The sequence below is a fragment of the Neoarius graeffei genome, chromosome 12, assembly GCF_027579695.1.
Source record: "Neoarius graeffei isolate fNeoGra1 chromosome 12, fNeoGra1.pri, whole genome shotgun sequence".
Classification (NCBI taxonomy): Eukaryota; Metazoa; Chordata; class Actinopteri; order Siluriformes; family Ariidae; genus Neoarius; species Neoarius graeffei.
Genome location: NC_083580.1, coordinates 57,479,375 through 57,503,011, shown reverse-complemented (window position 1 = coordinate 57,503,011; position 23,637 = coordinate 57,479,375). Strand labels below are relative to the sequence as shown.

The 23,637-nt window shown below is 41.3% G+C and overlaps 2 protein-coding genes across 4 annotated transcripts in view; both read left to right on the top strand.

The window, feature by feature from the left end:
* The window catches only part of nectin1a (nectin cell adhesion molecule 1a), a 99,008-nt gene extending 94,373 nt beyond the window's left edge, over positions 1-4,635 (top strand). For 2 of the 3 annotated variants that reach the window (XM_060936103.1, XM_060936101.1), the window contains 2 exons: positions 2,375-2,586; positions 3,754-4,635. In XM_060936103.1, coding sequence (XP_060792086.1) covers positions 2,375-2,586; positions 3,754-3,779 — 238 coding nt within the window. In that variant the 3' untranslated portion in view covers positions 3,780-4,635. Of the gene's footprint in view, positions 1-2,374; positions 3,288-3,753 lie in introns of those variants that run through there. The other variant, XM_060936102.1, reaches the window with a different exon arrangement.
* Positions 4,636-11,400: 6,765 nt separating this feature from the next.
* LOC132894784 (V-set and immunoglobulin domain-containing protein 10-like 2) overlaps positions 11,401-23,637 on the top strand; it is a 32,390-nt gene continuing 20,153 nt past the window's right edge. The window contains exons 1-4 of the mRNA XM_060934901.1: positions 11,401-11,779; positions 12,788-13,060; positions 14,787-15,062; positions 22,188-22,445. Of these exons, the coding sequence (XP_060790884.1) occupies positions 11,401-11,779; positions 12,788-13,060; positions 14,787-15,062; positions 22,188-22,445 (1,186 nt within the window). The remainder of the gene's footprint in view (positions 11,780-12,787; positions 13,061-14,786; positions 15,063-22,187; positions 22,446-23,637) is intronic.

Sequence of the window (23,637 nt, the reverse complement as noted above, 5' to 3'; positions counted from 1 at the left end):
GCTTGTACATCTAGGAAGGCATCATTAATGCTGAATGATATATACATGCTTCAGAGCAATATGCTGCCATCCAGACAAAATCTTTTTTAAGGAAGGCGTTCCTTCTTTCAGCAAGACAATGCCAAACTGCTTTCTGCACATATTAAAATTGCATGGCTCTGTAGTAAAAGAGTCCAGGTACTAAACTGGCCTGCTTGCAGTCCAGACCTGTCTCCAATTTAAAACATTTGGTGCATTATGAAACGCAAAATATGACAAAGGAGACCCCGAATTGTTGAGCAACTGAAATTGTATATCAGGCAAGAATGGGACAACATTTCTCTTTCAAAACTGCAGCAACTGGTCTCCTCAGTTCCCAAACATTTACAGTGTTGTTAAAAGTAGAGGTGATGCAACACAGTGGTAAACATGCCCCTGTCCCAACTTTTTTGAAATGCGTTGCTGATATCAACTTCAAAATGAGCATATACGTATTTTTCAAAAAACTATAAAAAATTTCTCAGTTTCAACATGGGATACAGTGGTGCTTGAAAGTTTGTGAACCCTTTAGAATTTTCTATATTTCTGCATAAATATGACCTAAAACATCATCAGATTTTCACACAAGCCTGAAATGTAGATAAAGAGAACCCAGTTAAAAAAATGTGACAAAAATATTAGACTTGGTCATTTATTTATTGAAGAAAATGATCCAATATTACATATCTGTGAGTGGCAAAAGTATGTGAACCTTTGCTTTCAGTATCTGGTGTGACCCCCTTGTGCAGCAATAACTGCTACTAAACATTTCCGGTAACTGTTGATCAGTCCTCCACACCGGCTTGGAGGAATTTTAGCCCATTCCTCCGGACAGAACAGCTTCAACTCTGGGATTTTGGTGGGTTTCCTCACATGAACTGCTCACTTCAGGTCCTTCCACAACATTTCCATTGGATTAAGGTCAGGACTTTGACTTGGCCATTCCAAAACATTAACTTTGTTCTTCTTTAACCATTCTTTGGTAGAATGACTTGTGTGCTTAGGGTCGTTGTCTTGCTGTATGACCCACCTTCTCTTGAGATTCAGTTCATGGACAAATGTCCTGACATTTTCCTTTAGAATTTGCTGGTATAATTCAGAATTCATTGTTCCATCAATGATGGCAAGCCATCCTGGCCCAGATGCAGCAAAACAGGCCCAAACCATGATACTACCACCACCATGTTTCACAGATGGGATAAGGTTCTTATGCTGGAATGCAGTGTTTTCCTTTCTCCAAACATAACGCTTCTCATTTAAACCAAAAAGTTCTATTTTGGTCTCATCCGTCCACCAAACATTTTTCCAATAGCCTTCTGGCTTGTCCATGTGCTCTTTAGCAAACTGCAGACCAGCAGCAATGTTCTTTTTGGAGAGCAGTTGCTTTCTCCTTGCAACCCTGCTATGCACACCGTTGTTCAGTGTTCTCCTGATGCTGGACTCATGAACATTAACATTAGCCCATGTGAGAGAGGCCTTCAGTTGCTTAGAAGTTACCCTGGGGTCCTTTATGACCTAGCCGACTATTACACGCCTTGCTCTTGGAGTGATCTTTGTTGGTCAACCACTCCTGGGGAAGGTAACAATGGTCTTGAATTGTCTCCATTTGTACACAATCTGTCTGCCTGTGGATTGGTGGAGTCCAAACTCTTTAGAGATGGTTTTGTAACCTTTTCCAGCCTGATGAGCATCAACAACACTTTTTCTGAGGTCCTCAGAAATCTCCTTTGTTCGTGCCATGATACACTTCCACAAACATGTGTTGTGAAGATCAGACATTGATAGATCCCTGTTCTTTAAATAAAACAGGGTGCCCACTTACACCTGATTGTCATCCCACTGATTGAAAACAACTAACTCTAATTTCACCTTTAAATTAACTGCTCATCCTAGAGGTTCACATACTTTTGCCACTCACAGATATGTAATATTGGATCATTTTCCTCAATAAATAAACGACTAAGTATAATATTTTTGTCTCATTTGTTTAACTGGGTTCTCTTTATCTACTTTTAAGACGTGTGAAAATCTGATGATGTTTTAGGTCATATTTATGCAGAAATATAGACAATTCTAAAGGGTTCACAAACTTTCAAGCACCACTGTATGTTGTCTTTGTATTATCTTCAATGAAATATAGGGTTTCCATGATTTGTAAATTATCACATTCTGTTTTTATTTACAGCTTCCACAGCATCCCAACTTTTTGGGAATTGGGGTTCTACTTTGTTTTCTCAGAGTGTAACTGTTACTCATAAACTAGATTCTGGTCTCTTCATTTCATACAAGCGCTAAAGCAGGAGAGCTGTAATTACTGCAGTAGATCTCTTTCTAATATAATGCACCCTCTCCACAGAACCAGGGCGAGATATATGACGAGCTTCCCAACTCAGCTGAGTATGCCAGTTATCATCTGTCGTGTAATAAGGATGACTGTCCAGAAGAGCACTCTCCACCCATCCAGCCACCACTTACATTTCTGCCCCAGCACCCATGCACCCAGAACAACATGTTCACGTACCCTACACCACCTGGGGCTAACACTTCATATACCTTCCCTAAAGAACAGTATGTATGAGTATGCACTTACAAACCTGACACTCTTTACCTTCCTCCTTGTACCACTGCTATGTAAAGAATACATACAACTGATGTAAAGGAGTTACTGTTACCATCTCAAAGTTGATTATTTTCCTATAACGGCATGTACCAAAGTGTTTTATTCCTTTTATACCACAGCGATTTACCTATAACAATGTCATACTTGTTATGTCTTTATAATTTCCTTTAATGGGGTGAAAAGTGTACAAAACACATTGACTTGAGTAAAAGTACTTCTACTGTAGGAACAATTCGCTAAAAAGAAAAGTAGTGGTCAAGATAATTACTCAAGTAAGAGTAAAGGAGTCATATGGTGAAAAACTACTTAAGTAACAACTTCACAATTTGTTTTACCTCAGTTGACACAGCTAATCTGAAAATGTTCTAAGTGTGATTAATGCATTTTTTTTAAACAATGGCACGAATGAAGTTAACACCACCTTGATTACCAACAATAAATAGAGGTAAAATTAGCTGGCTACCTAACGAAGCTAAATGCTGTTGTGGTTTCAGTAGCTTGCTATATTTTGTTAGCTAGCTAATGTTAATTCATACATGTTTTGTGGCTACATAGTTAGCTCATCTCATCTCATTATCTCTAGCCGCTTTATCCTGTTCTACAGGGTCGCAGGCAAGCTGGAGCCTATCCCAGCTGACTACGGGCGAAAGGCGGGGTACACCCTGGACAAGTCGCCAGGTCATCACAGGGCTGACACATAGACACAGACAACCATTCACATTCACACCTACAGTCAATTTAGAGTCACCAACCGAACCTGCATGTCTTTGGACTGTGGGGGAAACCGGAGCACCCGGAGGAAACCCACGCGGACACGGGGAGAACATGCAAACTCCGCACAGAAAGGCCCTCGCCGGCCACGGGGCTCGAACCCGGACCTTCTTGCTGTGAGGCGACAGCGCTAACCACTACACCACCGTGCCGCCCCCACATAGTTAGCTATGTTGCAAATATGTCCCTTGCACATTATGCTGAGCATTGACCATAGTTTACAGCAGCACTTAGATATATTTAACATAACAAGCAATCACTACCAAACATCAAAGTGACATCTTAAGTTTAATACAGAGATTTTAGTTAGCTAACTAACAGTTTACCTGTACATGTTTCCACAGGTTGGATGTTGAGCTGTGAATGCTGATATCTCCATGGGTCTTGGCTTGTCCTAAAATTCAATTCTTTACAATTTGCACATTAAGACTTGTCACTTTTAATTGACCTCAATTCAGTGTCGCGAAGTTGAATATTTGGCTTTTAAAAACTCAAGTACAATGAATGATCGAATCATATTCAGAAAACTACCATTACAATAAAACATGTCCTCAAGTACTGTAATACTTTGCTACTTTTCACCCCTGTATGTAAGGTTGTAGGGCTTGTATGAAACAAGTTAGTTCCTGTTATCACTTACGTTATAGCAGCTATAAATAATTGTTCCCACACCAGCCTGTCTTTTTTCCATCTTGAAGTTAATAAGACAAACAGCTTGCCGTGTTCCTGAGAAACTACAAACTGCAAAGTTCTCAGTTTTTCCCATGTCGGAAAACTTAACGTTACAGCTTTACCTCTCTGACACTGGAGACTCCTTCTCTAAGTGTTAAATAAACATCTCCTTAAGCTTCACCATAACAACTGTTATTTGTTTACATGGAGTGTCTGTCATACAAGTCCTTGTGTTTGTTGTTATTATGGAAACAATATTGTACTAGAACAAGTACATTAATGCAAACCTGTCATTTGTCTTGCTGTTATAGAAAATTGATCAACAACTTCTAACCAATCAGATTTAAAAATTCAGCAGCACTGCCATATAAACTTGTCATGCCACGTTTGTGATATTTTTGTACATATTCCTAATGTGCATGTTTGGTATCATTTTACCTTATGAAATATGAAGAATAGCGAAGTTTTCTTGACAGCTATGTAAGTTCCTTCTCTGTGTGAAATTTTGTATGTTGATATCTTTTAGAAATATAGCCCACAAGATTTGAAGTCTCTTTCACCATTCACCATTAAAGATGACCATCTACTCCATGCATTCAATTAATCATTTGTTTGTTTGTTTGTTTTTGTTTATGTAACAGTTTTGAATCTCTGAAATACTGCATTAGTCAATATCTAAAGCACAATTTTCGACATTTCTTTATTCACAAAACTCAGGGGGCATAAAAGCTTATCTAGAATCACACATCTCTCTCAGTTTATTAAAGGCATCATTTGTGGAGAAGAAATATGCACATTTTTCCAGCCAACGCATATTTTGTGTCTGGTGGTATTTAATTTTGCAATGTTGATAACAAGTAACAGAAGCTTATCTCATTCAAAATCTTTTCCATAACCCTAAAAAAATAATTACAGACTTTATTTACATGGCATTGTTAAGTTATGTAATCCTACTTTTAAATAAAACAGTTCTGTTAAATATCAAGAATAGTTATTACGGTAAATATATAAAGTTCATGCTCCCAGCTTTCTGATACAATTCCACCCTCAAGTCTTATGAGGCATGGTCTAGATTATGGATTGATGTCAAATGGGTTCAAATAAAAAAGTAATCCTAGTTATCTGAATGTGCAGCCTCCATAATATTAGTATTCAACTATGGTGAAGTTTTGTTCATGTTTATAGATTGCAGTAAATCATACTTTGAAAACCAAATCAGTAAATGTGTATGCTATCACTGATGAACTGTATGTGGTTTGAGGAAGATATTTACAGAAATTATTTTGGGTGAGATGAACATCCATGACGTGTCAGCTACTATGTAACAAGTTTTGCCACTTATTAAAAACAGTCCCCTCCAGAAGTATTGGAACGGCAAGGGCAATTCTATTGTTTTTGTTATATACTAAACATATGAAGACAATTTCATGTTGCCCAGGTATGCCCTGTTAGATTGATTGCTTAAACAACTAATAGCGCTGAATGTCTAATCATGGTTTGAGCTGTCAGTTTCACCTTGAAGACTATTTGTTGGATAAACCAACATGAAAACCAGAGAGCTGTCTTTGGCAGAAAAGAAAGCCATTCTGAAGCTGAAAAAAAAAAACAGGGAAAATCAATCAGAGCCATTGTACAAGCATTGGGCATAGCTAATACAGCAATTTGGAAATGTCCGGAAAAAGAAAGGAAGCACCCGAATGTTAGCAGTGGTTAAATTATACGTTGCAACATTTCAGATGTTGGATGGATGAGACAGAAGTGCAAAACATCCACAATACAGGAGATTACATAGCTGTGCTACTAACTGTCTTAATACAGTATTAATACAATTATCAACCTTATCTCATCTCATTATCTCTAGCCACTTTATCCTGTTCTACAGGGTCGCAGGCAAGCTGGAGCTTATCCCAGCTGACTACGGGCGAAAGGCGGGGTCCAACCTGGACAAGTCGCCAGGTCATCACAGGGCTGACACATAGACATAGACTGTGGGGGAAAACGGAGCACCCGGAGGAAACCCACGCGGACACAGGGAGAACATGCAAACTCCACACAGAAAGGCCCTCACCGGCCACGGGGCTCGAACCCGGACCTTCTTGCTGTGAGGCGACAGCGCGAACCACTACACCACCGTGCCACCCTCATCAACTTTATAAACTCAGAATTACTTTGGACATTATTCACTACTTAACATTCGTTAGCATACTTTTGTTCATCCCTTCCAAAAGACAGTTTACATACACTCATCGGCCACTTTATTAAGAACACCAGCACACCTTCTGTTTGATGCAGTTCTCTAATCAGCCAATCCCTTGAGAGCAGCACAATGCATAAAATCATGCAGATACAAATCAAGAGCTTCAGTTCATGCTCACTTCAAACTTCAGGATGGGAAAAATTGTGATGTCTGTGTGTCATTGTGGCATGGGTGTTGGTGCCAGAAGGACTGGTTTGAGTATTCCAGAAACGGCTGATCTCCTGGGCTTTTCACACACAACACAGAATGGTGCAAAAAAAACAAAAAACATTGAGTGAGTCGGCGACAGTTCTATGGGTGGAAACGTCTTGTTGATAAAAGAGGTCAGAGGAAAATGGCCAGATTGGTTTGAGCCGCCAGGAAGGATATAGTAACTCATATAATCACTTTTTACAACCATGGTGAACAGAAAAACATCTTCTGCAACAGCAGAAGACCACATTGGGTTCCACTCCTGCAGCCAAGAACAGGAATCATAGAATCAAGAACAAGTTCCTATTAAAGTGGCCAGTGAGTGTATGTTGTAGCATTCAATTTCCCATTTCTGATGGTTGAAACAAGGACAGATTGGACCATGAACAAAATCCCTTTTGATATGAAGAGCATGCAAAACACCCAAGGCAAGTATGAATCTGTGAATGTGTGGATGGAATTATTATCAGTCATGCTGTTGTTATTTGTAGCTGTCGTAGCAGCGACCCTATAGGAATCACATGCTTTCTTACTGCTATAGAAACTGATACACTATTGTTTTATTCTTGTTATTGTTTAATTTATTGATTGATTTGTTTTATATTATTTTTTTATAATCAGTAAAAGACTCTTTTAGGTCTTTTAGGTCAACACATAATCATGCAGAATTGATTTAAGTATATATAACTGCATAATGTATAAGACACAGCGCCCAAATACTGAAGTACAAACAGAGCTCAGACAAGAGTGAATGAGTCTCAGAAACAAGAAAGCAGAGAAGATAGTTCATGGATCACAATGATCCCTGCAGTGTGCAGTTCTGTTTTTTAATTATGCATAAATGTATAAAAGTGAGAGAGCTGGTGTAATTATCCAAGTTACACAGAAGGAAGAAATGAGAAACTTATTAAGGAGCTATATTGCTGTTGTGTGAAATACGACCTGCTATTAGATCTCGGCATAAGATTAACCTCAAAATGAGAGATGGATAATGAACACAGAATGAGTAGAGCCTGAGTGATAACTAATGCTAGTCTTCATTTGTTGTATAATGTGAATTATGTAAAGCCACTTTTTTTCTCATAATCGCTCACAGTTCAGCATGTCTAACATGAAGGAATGGAAAAACACAAAGGTATTAGATCCCTGAGTGCTCAATAATGAATGAGCGACACGTATCATCGCGTCATCTAAAACCTTCTCTTCTCAACTCCACTGCATTCCTGCAGGTGCAGGTTGGGATCAGTGAATAATTCAAGCCAAATCAGTTTAAACAGATTCAACAGGCTCACACTCACCTTCCCACTGCTTACTTGGACTGACCTATATTTATATATAAATTTTTTTTTTTGTAGGATTTTTTCTTCAGATTTTGCCTTTTTTTTGCCATTGTGGATAAAGATTGGTTGATTGAGCGTCATGGCACCATGATAAACAGACTGTTAGTGGTGCCTGATTTCTCCATAACTGCATTCCTGCTTCCTCTCCTCCTGCACGGTAAGAGGTTACATATACAGGTCAGAAAATATACACACTTCTTCTGTGTCATCGCTTTAAAAAACCTTTCGTAGCACCTTTATTTTAGGAGGTTGCGTATATTAGAGTATCTATTAATAAAGCAAAACTCAAACTCTTAAAGAAAGTGCCTGAAACAAATGTTATGGTTCCCTAAAATTCTTTCTGGGTCTAAGATACTTTAACCTTTGTTGTTTTTGTTGTTGTTGTTGTCATGAAAAGCAGAGTAATAATTTTCCAATACAAGGATCCTTCCACATAATTGTAACATCTACATTAAAGAATGTTTTTGTTCTCTGTGGCACCAATAAAAATAAAGATAAAAAATTAATCAATACAAATGTTCGATAAGAAACCAAAAATGTTGATCAGTGAATCATTAATTACATTTTCTATTCATTTATTTATTTATTAATGGGGGGGGGGGGGGTTGGACATTAATGCTGAAATCTCCAGTTGCATTTACAGCGGTGCACTGCAGTTTAATAATAATATACTTTCCATGTTGTAATGTCATATCCATGACATTCAAAAGGTTTATACAGAGGATACTAATTGTACACATATTGTTTATATCCAGAGTAGCCAGTTGACCATGTTTGAAAGGCAGGATACCCATCCATCCATTATCTGTAGCCGCTTATCCTGTTCTACAGGGTCGCAGGCAAGCTGGAGCCTATCCCAGCTGACTATGGGCAAGAGGCGGGGTACACCCTGGACAAGTCGCCAGGTCATCACAGGGCTGACACATAGACACAGACAACCATTCACACTCACTTTCACACCTACGGTCAATTTAAAGCCACCCCAATTAGCCTAACCTGCATGCCTTTGGACTGTGGGGGAAACCAGAGCACCCGGAGGAAACCCATGCAGACACGGGGAGAACATGCAAACTCCGCACAGAAAGGTCCTCGCACAGCCACTGGGCTCGAACCCAGGACCTTCTTGCTGTGAGGTGACAGTGCTAACCACTACACCACTGTGCCACTGCAGGATACTCAATAAGATTATCTCATCTCATCTCATTATCTCTTACCGCTTTATCCTATTCTACAGGGTCGCAAGCAAGCTGGAGCCTATCCCAGCTGACTGCGGGCGAAAGGCGGGGTACACCCTGGACAAGTCGCCAGGTCATCACAGGGCTGACACATAGACACAGACAACCATTCACACTCACATTCACACCTACAGTCAATTTAGAGTCACCAGTTAACCTAACCTGCATGTCTTTGGACTGTGGGGGAAACCGGAGCACCCGGAGGAAACCCACGCTGACACGGGGGGAACATGCAAACTCCACACAGAAAGGCCCTCGCCGGCCACGGGGCTCGAACCCGGACCTTCTTGCTGTGAGGCGACAGTGCTAACCACTACACCACCGTGTCGCCCACCCAATAAGATTATAATGTAAAAAAAAAAAAAGTCTAATAATAATAAATACTTGTGTGCATGCTGTTTTACTCCACTTATACCACAGCAATTTGACAATGATTATATTTCCATTAATTAAAGAATAACACATCATACTTTCGTATCAGGTGGCACGGTGGTGTAGTGGTTAGCACTGTCGCCTCACAGCAAGAAGGTCCTGGGTTTGAACCCAGTGGCCGGCGAGGGCCTTTCTGTGTGGAGTTTGCATGTTCTCCCCGTGTCCGCGTGGGTTTCCTCCGGGTGCTCCGGTTTCCCCCACAGTCCAAAGACACGCAGGTTAGGTTAATTGGTGGCTCTAAATTGACCGTAGGTGTGAATGTGAGTATGAATGGTTGTTGGTTTCTATGTGTCAGCTCTGTGATGAGCTGGAGATTTGTCCAGGGTGTACCCCGCCTCTCGCTCATAGGTAGCTGGAACAGGCTTCAGCCTGCCAGCTACTCTGCACAAGATAAGCAGTTATGGATAATGGATTGATGGACTTTCACATCATACTCTAATGTTGTGAAACATCTTCAAAATAAGTTCCTATCACGAATGAGTCATCTCCTCAGCTTACTTCCTCTTTCTTGAAGTTTTCTTTCTTTGAAGTAAAACAAATGCAGCTTTTTATGTTCCCAAAAAAACCCACAAAGCATAAACTTCTCTATTCTGAAAACTCTCCCATGGAGAAAAACTGTTACGAAGTGCTGACACTGGAGACTCTTTCCATAAATGTTAAATAAACAGTTCCTTGAACAAAACATTAAATCATCAGTGATTTATACATTTTTCTTTCTGAAGTAACAACACATTTTTCATCTCATCTCATCATCTCTAGCCGCTTTATCCTGTTCTACAGGGTCGCAGGCAAGCTGGAGCCTATCCCAGCTGACTACGGGCGAAAGGCGGGGTACACCCTGGACAAGTCGCCAGGTCGTCACAGGGCTGACACATAGACACAGACAACCATTCACACTCACATTCACACCTACGGTCAATTTAGATTCACCAGTTAACCTAACCTGCATGTCTTTGGACTGTGGGGGAAACCGGAGCACCCGGAGGAAACCCACGCGGACACGGGGAGAACATGCAAACTCCGCACAGAAAGGCCCTCGCCGGCCACGGGGCTCGAACCCGGACCTTCTTGCTGTGAGGCGACAGCGCTAACCACTACACCACCGTGCCGCCCCACATTTTTCATCCATTTTATATTATGTAGCACATCCAATATACAAGTCCCTCCAAATGAGCTGTTGCTGTAGAAATGGTAATGTATAAGAACAAGCACATTTATATAAACCTATTTGTCTTGCAGCCAGAACTACTGAGCTGATGTTATAGAAAATTAGTCAAAACATTCTGACCGATCAGAATAGAGAATTCACTGGTGCTGTGGCATAATACATTATACAAATGTTTTGTTGCTTTTCTACAGATACAACATCCATTGCTATCAGCAACAAGAAAATTCCTATCAGTGTCCTTCTGCAAACTGATACTAATATGAAACATATTTTGTGAGCCCTTGAGAAAGCAGCGAAAAAGCTTATCAATCCATCGCAATGAACTATTTTGCAATAATGTCTCAGGGAATACTAGCTGATATTCAAATGTTAATATAATCTGAAGACACCAAAGTTATAAGTTATCACTCAAATCAGGTAACATTTTAAAACCAGTCAGGCAGAAATCCAGAAATTTTAAAATGTTCATAATTTTAATGGTTAGAGAAGCAGCTTTGAGACCAAAAGGTCACTGGTTCGATTCCCTGAACCAGCAGGAATGGCTGAAGTACCCTTCAGCAAGGCACTGAACCCTCAACTGCTCCCCAGGCTGCTCTGGGTACATTGTACATCGTTCTGGATAAGAGCGTCTGCCAAATGCCTGTAATGTAATGTTTTGTTTGTGTTTGAGGAAAGCATTAGACTTGTCTTTAACAATGACCCACTATCTAATATCTGCAGGGTTGGAGATCGCAGACCCTGGCCAAGTGGTGTACAGAGAAAACAGAATCAGTGCAGTGGTGGAACATGAAATAACACTGGAATGTGGCCCCACTCTCCCTGATGTCTACATCTGGAGCTTCACCAAACCAGGCACTGAGACAATTCGAGCCGTGGTGTATAACTTTGGCAAGGGTCCAAAGCTGCAACAGATGGCTCAGGACTTGGGTGACCTGAACGTCATCAATAACAGTGCCTCTCTGTTTACAAGAAAACTTCTTCTAGCTGCAGAGGGCTTATACACTTGCCAAGCTTTGTATGACAGTACAGAGGGAGCAAGGCTTTACTATTACTACATCTATCTGCGGGTTTTAGGTCAGTGACAACTGAGTTATGAAGTTGCTCAGCCATTCAAGTCACTCCAAGAACATCAATGGTGCAAATTTCCCCAATACATATGCCCTTGTTTGTGATTTTGAGCAGATATCATGAAACCTGTTAAGGATAAATATTCTTAAGACTCACAAGCAGAATTATATAGGATAGTCTAAGCAAAAAAAAACAAAACCTAAATTGATAATGGTAATATAAACACTTTTATGATACATTTAATCTGGCCCCAGTTTTCCAAAAGCATCATGAAGTTCAGTAAATGGTTTACTAGTAGAGAAATTGTTTAGTGTGATGCTCATTTGTCCATATAACAATGCTGCAATGCTTTTGAGAAACTCAACCTTGCACGTAAAAAAAAAAGCAAAGTCACAATAAATAACAGACTTGACAACATTAGCCATAATGGAATGGGGTGGCCAAGAAGTGAAGCTTGGCTAGAACTCCCAATGTATTATGGCACTGGAGTCTAATATTTTGCTCCAAGTGTTCTAGTTGAGTGCAACGGTTTCTGTGTTTGTTTGCTGCTGGATCAGGAAACAGGAGAGTAACAGGAATGTGATGTTTGTTGAGCTTCTTGAACACCCATAGCCCTGGGAGATAGCTGTGTTTTTCCATCTGCTCTGTTTCTCTTCTTCATCTGTTTCTCTTAAACCTGCATGCTGTCTTTTAAAAAGCCCAAGCTTTTAGGTGCTTCTTTGGGATATTTTCAATCCTTTTTTTTTTTTTACTAAGTGCTGTGGTACTCTAACAATCCCTTGTGTAACCTCTACCTTAAGTCACACCATCAATCACAAGTGCTTTTCTTGTACACTTTCTTGTATACGGATGTCCAAATGGAACAGTTTCATGTAAGTTATCAGTGAATTTATGCTTTTAGTAAAGCCTTTCACTTTCTAGTGGTGACCAACATATCTAAAGAACTTCCCAAGAAACTGGAGTTTGCAAATATTTATCTAAGTCATTAATGCTGTGATGTACGGTGTCTTACAGTTCCTGTGTCCAATCCCCGCATTCAGTTGAGTGACTCAGCAGTTGAAGGCTCATCATTCTGGATGCGTTGTGATCTGGAGAATGGCACAGAGCCCATTCACTATATATGGGAACAGGAGAACCACAGTGGGCAGATCAGCATACTGACTGAAAGCAACAGCAGTCTGATCACCATTACCTCAGTTAACCGCAACCACACAGGATGGTTTAGGTGCCTGGCAAGGAACCAGGTCAATCAGCAGCTCAGTGACCGGATTTGGCTAGATGTCTTATGTAAGTGAGATTTTTTTTTCCACATAGTTAAAAATCTTGCTTTCGACATCAATTTTAGAGACATGGGTGGGTTTCTCAAAAGCCTCTTAAGGCTAAGAGCATCTTAACTAGGAGAGAGAGCATTCAGTGTGCTGCTCACTCTACCATCTAACAATGATCTTTGCGCTGTGATGCTTTTGGGAAACTCAGGCATGTTCATTCATTTTTTATTCCATTTGTTCAATTATATATTTGGGCTGAGATCAGAGGAGAATGTCCAGTCTGGTTTAAGTTGACAAGAAGGATATAGTAACTCATATAATCACTCTTTACAAACATGGTGATCAGAAAAGCATCTCAGAATATACAACACATCAAATTTTGGGGTGGATGGGCTACAAGAGCAGAAGAGCATGTCTGGTTCTACTCCTGTCAGCCAAGAAGAAAAATCTGAGGCTATCATTGGCACAGACTCATCAAAACTGGACAGTTGAAGACCAGAATAAGATCAGGTGATTTTTTTTCTTTTTCTAATCTTCAACTGTCCGGTTTGGGGGAGCCTATGCCTATAATGGCCTCAGATTCCTGACCTTGGCTGACAGGAGTAGAACCCAATGTGGTCTTCTGCATTTATAGCCCAACCACCTCAAGGTTCATGTTTTGCGCATGCTGAGATGCTTTTCTGCTCAACACAGTTGTGGATTATTATACATATCCTTCCTGGTAGCTTGAAACAATCTGGCCATTTTCCTCTGGCCTCTCTTATCAACAAGGCATTTCCACCTACAGAACTGTCAGCTTACTCTGTTTTTTTTTCCCTTCAGTATCTACACAATAAAAATACTTGAATATTTATTTTATTTAAATTTGTGTACCCTTGATTTCCTTACTTATATTTTGATACTTATATTTTCACTTCATCTTTTATTTTATCCTGTGTACTTTATTAGCTTACTTTTTCATGATCATTTAATTTTTACAACTTGACTGTGCAGCATTTTCAGCTACTATATATATGAAAAGTCCTATATAAATACTTATTATTATTGCTTCCAGGTGGCACGGTGGTAAGCACTGTTGCCTCACGGAAAACAAGTCCTCAGTTGACCAAGGCCTTTTTATGTGGAGTTTGCATGTATTCCCTGTGCGGGTTCCCTCTGAGTGCTCCAGTTTCCTCTCACAGTCCAAAGACATGCAGATTAGGTCAACTGGCTACTCTAAATTGCCCACAGATGTGAATGTTTGTCTCTGTATTAGCCCTGTGATAGATTGGCAACCTCTTCATAGTGTACCCCTTGCCCTAAGTCAACTGGGATTGGCTCTAGCTCAGCCGCAACCCTCAGTAGGTGTAGCGAAGCAAGAGAACAGTCACCTTATCCTGCCTTGAACCCAGGTCTACAGGATGCCAAACCTGCACCCTGACCACAACACCAAAGAGCCAGGCTCATTGGTATGGCAGTCAGAGCACATACTCAACCATAGTGACGGGCACGCCATCACAGTAGGATAAATGGTTTAGACAATGGATGGAAGGATTATTACTTCCTTTTCACTTCTCTATCTTGAACCACTCAATCAGAGAGAAGAATTTATTGTGTTAAAAGTGCAAAATCAATACGTCCATAAGGTTTTCACTTTTGTCCTTAACTCATTTTGAAAGCCTTTCATACATCTGTTCAATTTGGAAGTATTCCTTTCCACTTTATTCTATAATTATAATTTGTTTGTATGGAACCGTTCTTTTTAGATGGTCCTGACATGCCACAGATCAATGCCTCTGTCTACTCAGAAACAGAAGGGGGCTATTCAGCCCTGGAAAAAGGAAATGTCTCCCTCATGTGTCAAGCCACTTCTAAACCTCTTAGCCAGTATGTCTGGCTCTACAACAACTCCGAGATCTACTCTGGACCACAACTTACTATCACCAACATCCTGCGAGTGCATGCAGGAAACTACACCTGTCTGGCCCAGAACACTTATACCAACAACCATGCACAGAAAATCATTACTCTCATCATCTACTGTGAGTGCTACAACACACCACTGCTACGTACCATTGGACTCATTTAATGTTTTTTTCCGCCTGTCTATATGAATGAGCACTGATTTTATATTGCATTGCATTCCTGCTCTGGCAGTTTCAATAAACAAATCCAAATAGTAAAACTTCAGGGTAATATCATGTCAAACCCCCCCCCCCCCCCCCCCCCCAAAAAAAAAAGGACATAAACAATGATTCTGCCTTGAAATGGAATTCTTTACAAAGCCTATAAAATTCCAACTATTCAGTTTTTCCATTAAGAAACCAAACAGACTACTTGTTTTTACTCTAGAAAAGTCATAACCCTTTTATATATAGTATACTTTGTCTCCAACATCTAACATTGTGAACCCTTAACAATACTTTAAATGTCTGTAATCCAGGGCGGCACGGTGGTGTAGTGGTTAGCGCTGTCGCCTCACAGCAAGAAGGTCCGGGTTCGAGCCCTGTGGCCGGCGAGGGCCTTTCTGTGTGGAGTTTGCATGTTCTCCCCGTGTCCGCGTGGGTTTCCTCCGGGTGCTCCGGTTTCCCCCACAGTCCAAAGGCATGCAGGTTAGGTTAATTGGTGACTCTAAATTGACCGTAGGTGTGAGTGTGAATGGTTGTCTGTGTCTATGTGTCGGCCCTGTGATGACCTGGCGACTTGTCCAGGGTGTACCCCGCCTTTCGCCCGTAGTCAGCTGGGATAGGCTCCAGCTTGCCTGCAACCCTGTAGAAGGATAAAGCGGCTAGAGATAATGAGATGAGATGAGATCTGTAATCCAGGCTTGTAGTACTTGAGTCCAGGACTTGGACTCTAGTCCAACTCGTGACTCAGACTCGTGCATTAACTGCATTCAGACTCATAAATTCGAGACGAAGACTCGGATTTTTTCTTTATTTTTTGTAACATGCCATAATAATTTGGCATAACATATTTATATCTCCATTAATTTTTGTACTAATTTTGTGCAAGAGTATCACATATGCGTGCCTTGGTGTGTGCTCTGGACAGTACGCGCACCAAGCGGGCTCTCACACACACACGCCGTAAACAACTCGCACCCGCACAGGATTAAGGCGCAATCAGCACGCCTATATAAAAACTGTGAAAACACACTTGAGTATTGAGTTGCATTGCTGATACATTACCGAGCCTTATTTCCTCGTTTGGTTTCCTGATCCCTGATTTTCTGTTTCTCGTCTTTGATTCTGCCGAGTCTACGATAGCCTGTTTGTGCCTCGTTCGACCTATTGCCTGTTTCACTGTTTTACGATTTTGCCTGCCATTCTGGATTGTTTACCTGTCTTCACTTGTATTAATAAACACACCTTCTGCACTTACACCCATCTCCCAACCATCTCTGACAGAATACTTCACACTCCCTGACAAAGAGAAGCACATTCACCTGTTCAGGAACAAACTAATGTTAATGGCGCTAAAACAGCCGCCGTCAAATAGTGCGGCTGGAGTCTTGTGCCGCTTTTCCACTACAAACGCGGCTGAGCCGTGCCGTGCTGAGTTGGGCTGAGCCGAGCTGAGTGGGGCTGTTGGAGTTGCATTTCGACTACAACCGCGCTGAACCGTGCTGGCTGGAAGTGGGTGGACACATTGGGTGGAGTTAGCGAAAGTGGGTGGACGTCAGGTGATGTCGTTAAGCACCGCAAACAGTGACATCAGTGATCTTTTAAGCGGTAGTCTCACGACCCGAATAGTAAACAATAAACATGGAGGACATGGAGTCGTTAGTGTTGCTGGTCTTGGTGCTGTGGCTTATTGTCACCGACAATGCGAACAGATACTGGCAAGAGCGTATAGATGAGGCGAGGCGCATAAGGCTTCAGAAATTCTCGTAATTCGTAATTCTTCTCCTTCCGGGTTTGCGGTGTTCACAGATCCCAGCGTGCTCGCGGGGCGTGTGTGGGCATGTGAGGACACTCCTCCTCACCAATCAGTGCACAGGGGAGTGTCTGCTCACGCCCCCAGCCTCACTCGGCTCGGTTTGGCTCGCTTCAGCCCCACTCCAAAACGGTGCGAGTTTTAGGGGCTAAGCAGGGCCGAAGCGAGCTGAGTCGTGCTCTTTTTTGGTAGTCGAAACGCGAGCCGTGTCGGGCTGAAGTGAGCTGAAGCGAGCTGAAAAAGGGTAGTGGAAAAGGGCCATTGTTCTCGGTCTCAACTCGGATCAATAGCGGACTCGACTCGAAATTTTTTTTAATGACTTGGACTTGACTCGGACTTGAACACTGGGGACTCGAGACTGAACTCGGACTCGAGGTTTAGTGACTCGACTACAACAGTGCTGTAATCTAATCATTATTCTAGAAAAAAATGTACTTCCTTCTTAATTCCTCTTAGTCACCAGGAATTTTAGCTTACAGTATATGTGTTCCAACTTTGTTAGATGTTATAAGAAGATGTTCAGTGCTGTTATTCTCTTTAAGGGAAGCTTAACATAATAATACAGTGGTATGCAAAAGTTTGTGCACCCCTGGTCAAAATTGCTGCTACTGTGAACAGTTAAGCAAGTTGAAGATGAAATGATCTCCAAAAGACATAAAGTTAATGATGACTCATTCCCTTTCTATTTTGAGCAAAAACAATTTTTTATTTTCATCTTTTACATTTTCAAAATGACAAAAAAGGAAAAGGGCCCGAAGCAAAAGTTTGGGCACCCTGCATGGTTAGTACCTAATAACACCCCCTTTGGCAAGTATCACAGCTCACTTTTTGTAGCCAGCTAATAATCTTCCAGTTCTTACCTGGGGGATTTTCACACATTCGTCCTTGCAAAAGGCTTCCAGTTCTACAAGTTTCTTGGGCTGTCTTGCATGCACTGCTCTTTTGAGATCTATCCACAGGTTTTCAATGATGTTTACAGTAGGTCAGGGGACTGTGAGGGCCAGGGCAAAACCTTCAGCTTGTGCCTCTTGAGGTATTCCATTGTAGAGTTTGAGGTATGTTTTGGATCACCGTCTTACTGTAAGACCCATCCTCTTTTTAACTTTAACTTTTTTACAGATGGTGTGATGTTTGCTTCCAGAATTTGCTGATATTTATTCAAATCCATGCTTCCCTCGACCAATGAAATGTGCCCTGTTCCACTGGCTGCAACACAACCCCAAAGCATGATCGATCCACACCCATGCTTCAGAGTTGGAGAGGTGTTCTTTTCCTGGAATTTGGCACCCTTTTTTCTCCAAACATACCTTTGCACATCGTGGCCAAAAAGTTCTATTTTGATTTCATCAGTCCACAGGACTTGTTTTCAAAATGCCTCAGGCTTTTTTAGATGTTAATTTGCAAACTTCAGATGCTGAATTTTGTGGCTAGGATGCAGGAAAGGGTTTCTTCTGATGACTCTCCCATGAAGGTCATATTTGTTCAGGTGTTGCTGCATAGTAGAACAGTGCACCACCACTCCAGGGTCTGCTAAATCTTTCTGAAGGTCTTTTGCAGTCAAACAGGGGTTTTTATTTGCCTTTCTAGCAATCCGACAAACAGTTCTTTCAGAAAGTTTTCTTCATCTTCCAGACCTCACCTTGATCTCCACTGTTTCTGTTAACTGACATTTCTTAATAACATTACAATCTGAGGAAACAGCTACCTGAAAACACTTTGCTACGTTCTTGTAGCCTTCTCCTGCTTTGTGAGCATCAATTATTTTATTATTCAGAATACGAGGGAGTTGCTTAGAGGAGCCCATGGCTGTTGATTTTAGGGACAAGTTTGAGGAGTCAGAGAATTTATACAGCTTTGAAATATGCATCATCTGACCTTTTCTAATGAAGAATTTGAACAAGCCACAGCTCAATAAGCTAATTAAGGTCTGGAACCTTGGTAAAAGTTACCTGAGAACTCAAATGTATTGGGGTGCCCAAACATTTGCATGGTGTTCCTTTTCTTTTTTCACCCTCCAATTGTACAAAACAAAAATAATACACAAATCTTGCAGAAAACGCTAAAAAGAAATGTCTCAGCTTTACCTTTATGCCTTTTGGTGATCAGTTCATCTTCTGCTCACTTAACTATTCACAATAACAGACATTTTCAGTAAGGGTGCCCAAACTTTTGCATGCCACTGTAATAATAATAATAATAATAATAATAATAATAGGGGTGGCACGGTTGCCTCACAGCAAGAAGGTTCTGGGTTCGAGCCCAGCGGCTGACAAGGGCCTTTCTGTGTGGAGTTTGCATGTTCTCCCCGTGTCTGTGTGGGTTTCCTCCGGGTGCTCCGGTTTCCCCCACAGTCCAAAGACATGCAGGTTAGGTTAACTGGTGACTCTAAATTGAGCGTAGGTGTGAATGTGAGTGTGAATGGTTGTCTGTGTCTATGTGTCAGCCCTGTGATGACCTGGCGACTTGTCCAGGGTGTACCCCGCCTTTCGCCCGTAGTCAGCTGGGATAGGCTCCAGCTTGCCTGCGACCCTGTAGAAGGATAAAGCGGCTAGAGATAATGAGAGATGAGATGAGACTTGGACTTGACTCGGACTTGAACATTGGGGACTTGAGACTGAACTCGGACTCGAGGTTTAGTGACTCGACTACAACAGTGCTGTAATCTAATCATTATTCTAGAAAAAAATGTACTTCCTTCTTAATTCCTCTTAGTCACCAGGAATTTTAGCTTATATGTGTTCCAACTTTGTTAGATGTTATAAGAAGATGTTCAGTGCTGTTATTCTCTTTAAGGGAAGCTTAACATAATAATACAGTGGTATGCAAAAGTTTGTGCACCCCTGGTCAAAATTGCTGCTACTGTGAACAGTTAAGCAAGTTGAAGATGAAATGATCTCCAAAAGACATAAAGTTAATGATGACTCATTCCCTTTATGTTTTGAACAAAAACAATTTTTTATTTTCATCTTTTACATTTTCAAAATGACAAAAAAGGAAAAGGGCCCGAAGCAAAAGTTTGGGCACCCTGCATGGTTAGTACCTAATAACACCCCCTTTGGCAAGTATCACAGCTTGTAAACACTTTTTGTAGCCAGCTAATAATCTTCCAGTTCTTACCTGGGGGATTTTCACACATTCGTCCTTGCAAAAGGCTTCCAGTTCTATGAGTTTCTTGGGCTGTCTTGCATGCACTGCTCTTTTGAGATCTATCCACAGATTTTCAATGATGTTTACAGTAGGTCAGGGGACTGTGAGGGCCAGGGCAAAACCTTCAGCTTGTGCCTCTTGAGGTATTCCATTGTAGAGTTTGAGGTATGTTTTGGATCACCGTCTTATTGTAGGACCCATCCTCTTTTTAACTTCAACTTTTTTACAGATGGTGTGATGTTTGCTTCCAGAATTTGCTGGTATTTATTCAAATCCATGATTCCCTCGACCAATGAAATGTGCCCTGTGCCACTGGCTGCAACACAACCCCAAAGCATGATCGATCCACACCCACGCTTCAGAGTTGGAGAGGTGTTCTTTTCCTGGAATTTGGCACCCTTTGTCTCCAAACATACCTTTGCACATCGTGGCCAAAAAGTCCTATTTTGATTTCATCAGTCCACAGGACTTGTTTTCAAAATGGCTCAGGCTTTTTTAGATGTTAATTTGCAAACTTCAGATGCTGAATTTTGTGGCTAGGATGCAGGAAAGGGTTTCTTCTGATGACTCTCCCATGAAGGTCATATTTGTTCAGGTGTTGCTGCATAGTAGAGCAGTGCACCACCACTCCAGGGTCTGCTAAATCTTTCTGAAGGTCTTTTGCAGTCAAACAGGGGTTTTTATTTGCCTTTCTAGCAATCCGACAAACAGTTCTTTCAGAAAGTTTTCTTCATCTTCCAGACCTCACCTTGATCTCCACTGTTTCTGTTAACTGACATTTCTTAATAACATTACAGTCTGAGGAAACAGCTACCTGAAAACACTTTGCTACGTTCTTGTAGCCTTCTCCTGCTTTGTGAGCATCAATTATTTTATTATTCAGAATACGAGGGAGTTGCTTAGAGGAGCCCATGGCTGTTGATTTTAGGGACAAGTTTGAGGAGTCAGAGAATTTATACAGCTTTGAAATATGCATCATCTGACCTTTCCTAATGAAGAATTTGAACAAGCCACAGCTCAATAAGCTAATTCAGGTCTGAAACCTTGGTAAAAGTTACCTGAGAACTCAAATGTATTGGGGTGCCCAAACATTTGCATGGTGTTCCTTTTCTTTTTTCACCCTCCAATTGTACAAAACAAAAATAATACACAAATCTTGCAGAAAACGCTAAAAAGAAATGTCTCAGCTTTACCTTTATGCCTTTTGGTGATCAGTTCATCTTCTGCTCACTTAACTATTCACAATAACAGACATTTTCAGTAAGGGTGCCCAAACTTTTGAAGCCACTGTAATAATAATAATAATAATAATAGGGGTGGCACGGTTGCCTCACAGCAAGAAGGTTCTGGGTTCGAGCCCAGCAGCCGACAAGGGCCTTTCTGTGTGGAGATTGCATGTTCTCCCCGTGTCTGTGTGGGTTTCCTCCGGGTGCTCCGGTTTCCCCCACAGTCCAAAGACATGCAGGTTAGGTTAACTGGTGACTCTAAATTGAGCGTAGGTGTGAATGTGAGTGTGAATGGTTGTCTGTGTCTATGTGTCAGCCCTGTGATGACCTGGCGACTTGTCCAGGGTGTACCCCGCCTTTCGCCCGTAGTCAGCTGGGATAGGCTCCAGCTTGCCTGCGACCCTGTAGAAGGATAAAGCGGCTAGAGATAATGAGATGAGATGAGATGAGATGAGATGAGATGAGATGAATAATAATAATGGTGGGGTGTCAATAATTTTGGAACCAGTGATTTGTTTTTAAAAATACACTATTTAAGAAAACTTTATGTTTGAAAACAATGTTGTGTTTATAACAATATACACAACCTGATATTTTAAGTTCAAAATATGACTCATAACGTGCTATGAAACACATAATTACTTTTGCTTATTTGAATGAAGGATGGAAACAACTCTAGTTTTGACAGTAAGAGTTTAAAACCTGTATTGTACATAGCAATAAGATCAGACATACAGGTAAGCACTATATCGTTTGCCTTAAATTCAGGAATATTCATTTGCATTATTAAAGCGGTACCAGATAGCCAGGATCCAACACCATACACTATGTTATTTAACAGGTTTCTTCCCACAGATCCACCAGATGGTGTTCCTTCGTGTTCTGTTTTCTCAACAAACAACTACACCGACCTGGCTCTCTTCTGTTCCTGGGAGGGGGGTAACCCTCCAGCTACCCTCAACTGGAGTCCATATGCGAATGAACAGAACTCACCGGGTATCGCTAACATCACTCAGATTCAGCCAGGACCTGAGATGGCTAACAACTCTGCATTCACCTGCTATGGCTCACATGTTGCACTAAGCAGCACACGAACATGCAGCACCAGGACATGTAAGTATGAGCTCACTTGTACAAATCATTCTACAAATGTTCTTTAGTTAATTATAAGAATTCAGCAGATCTCAGTGAGTTTGACTATCATGTTAACTATGGAAAACCTCATCTCATCTCATCTCATTATCTCTAGCCGCTTTATCCTGTTCTACAGGGTCGCAGGCAAGCTGGAGCCTATCCCAGCTGACTACGGGCGAAAGGCGGGGTACACCCTGGACAAGTCGCCAGGTCATCACAGGGCTGACACATAGACACAGACAACCATTCACACTCACATTCACACCTACGGTCAATTTAGAGTCACCAGTTAACCTAACCTGCATGTCTTTGGACTGTGGGGGAAACCGGAGCACCCGGAGGAAACCCACGCGGGCACGGGGAGAACATGCAAACTCCACACAGAAAGCCCCTCGCCGGCTACGGGGCTTGAACCCGGACCCTCTTGCTGTGAGGCGACAGCGCTAACCACTACACCACCGTGCCACCCCACTATGGAAAATATAGGTTAAAAAATTTTATCAGTAAAAATGAAGCGCTTTGTTTGAGGCATAAAAGAACAATAGACAAAGTTAGAAAGACTAAATTGTATTACTTACCTGTGTTGGTACTCTTAACAATGCTCTCAGAGGCTTTCTAATGGAATCACTGGTGCTTGGAGGCAGTCATAAACATTAAATCACACTGTATATGGCCTCTAAATTAATTTTAAAAATACAATCAATATTTTTGCACTTTATCAATGTAATGATGGTTACTGAGTTTTCACAATGAAGAGTTTCAGTCTCGTAAAAATCCATGACAAATATCCTAAAACCTCTTTAAGTCTTTAATGCAAGGTATGAGAGTTGTGTTTGTGAATATAATGTTGTTGTGAACTGCAGAGGAATAAAAAGTTCCATATACACACAGGACAACAGCATTTCTAAGCAACAGGAAAAGAACAATATTATTTTAGAGATGTAACAGAATGCCACTATCAGTCTACTTAGTGCTCCAAGTATTTGTATCTGAACCTGTATTTGGATTTAAACCTGAAGTAGGCAAGCTTAAACCAGGTTTGTTTGTTTTTTACCTCACCCGCGACGGAGTCAGCGGGGCGAGGTATCAGCAGGGCAAGGTATTGTAATCAGTGCGGTTTGTTTGTTTGTGTGTCTGTCTGTTAACAATCTAGTGTCTAGACGGTTGCACC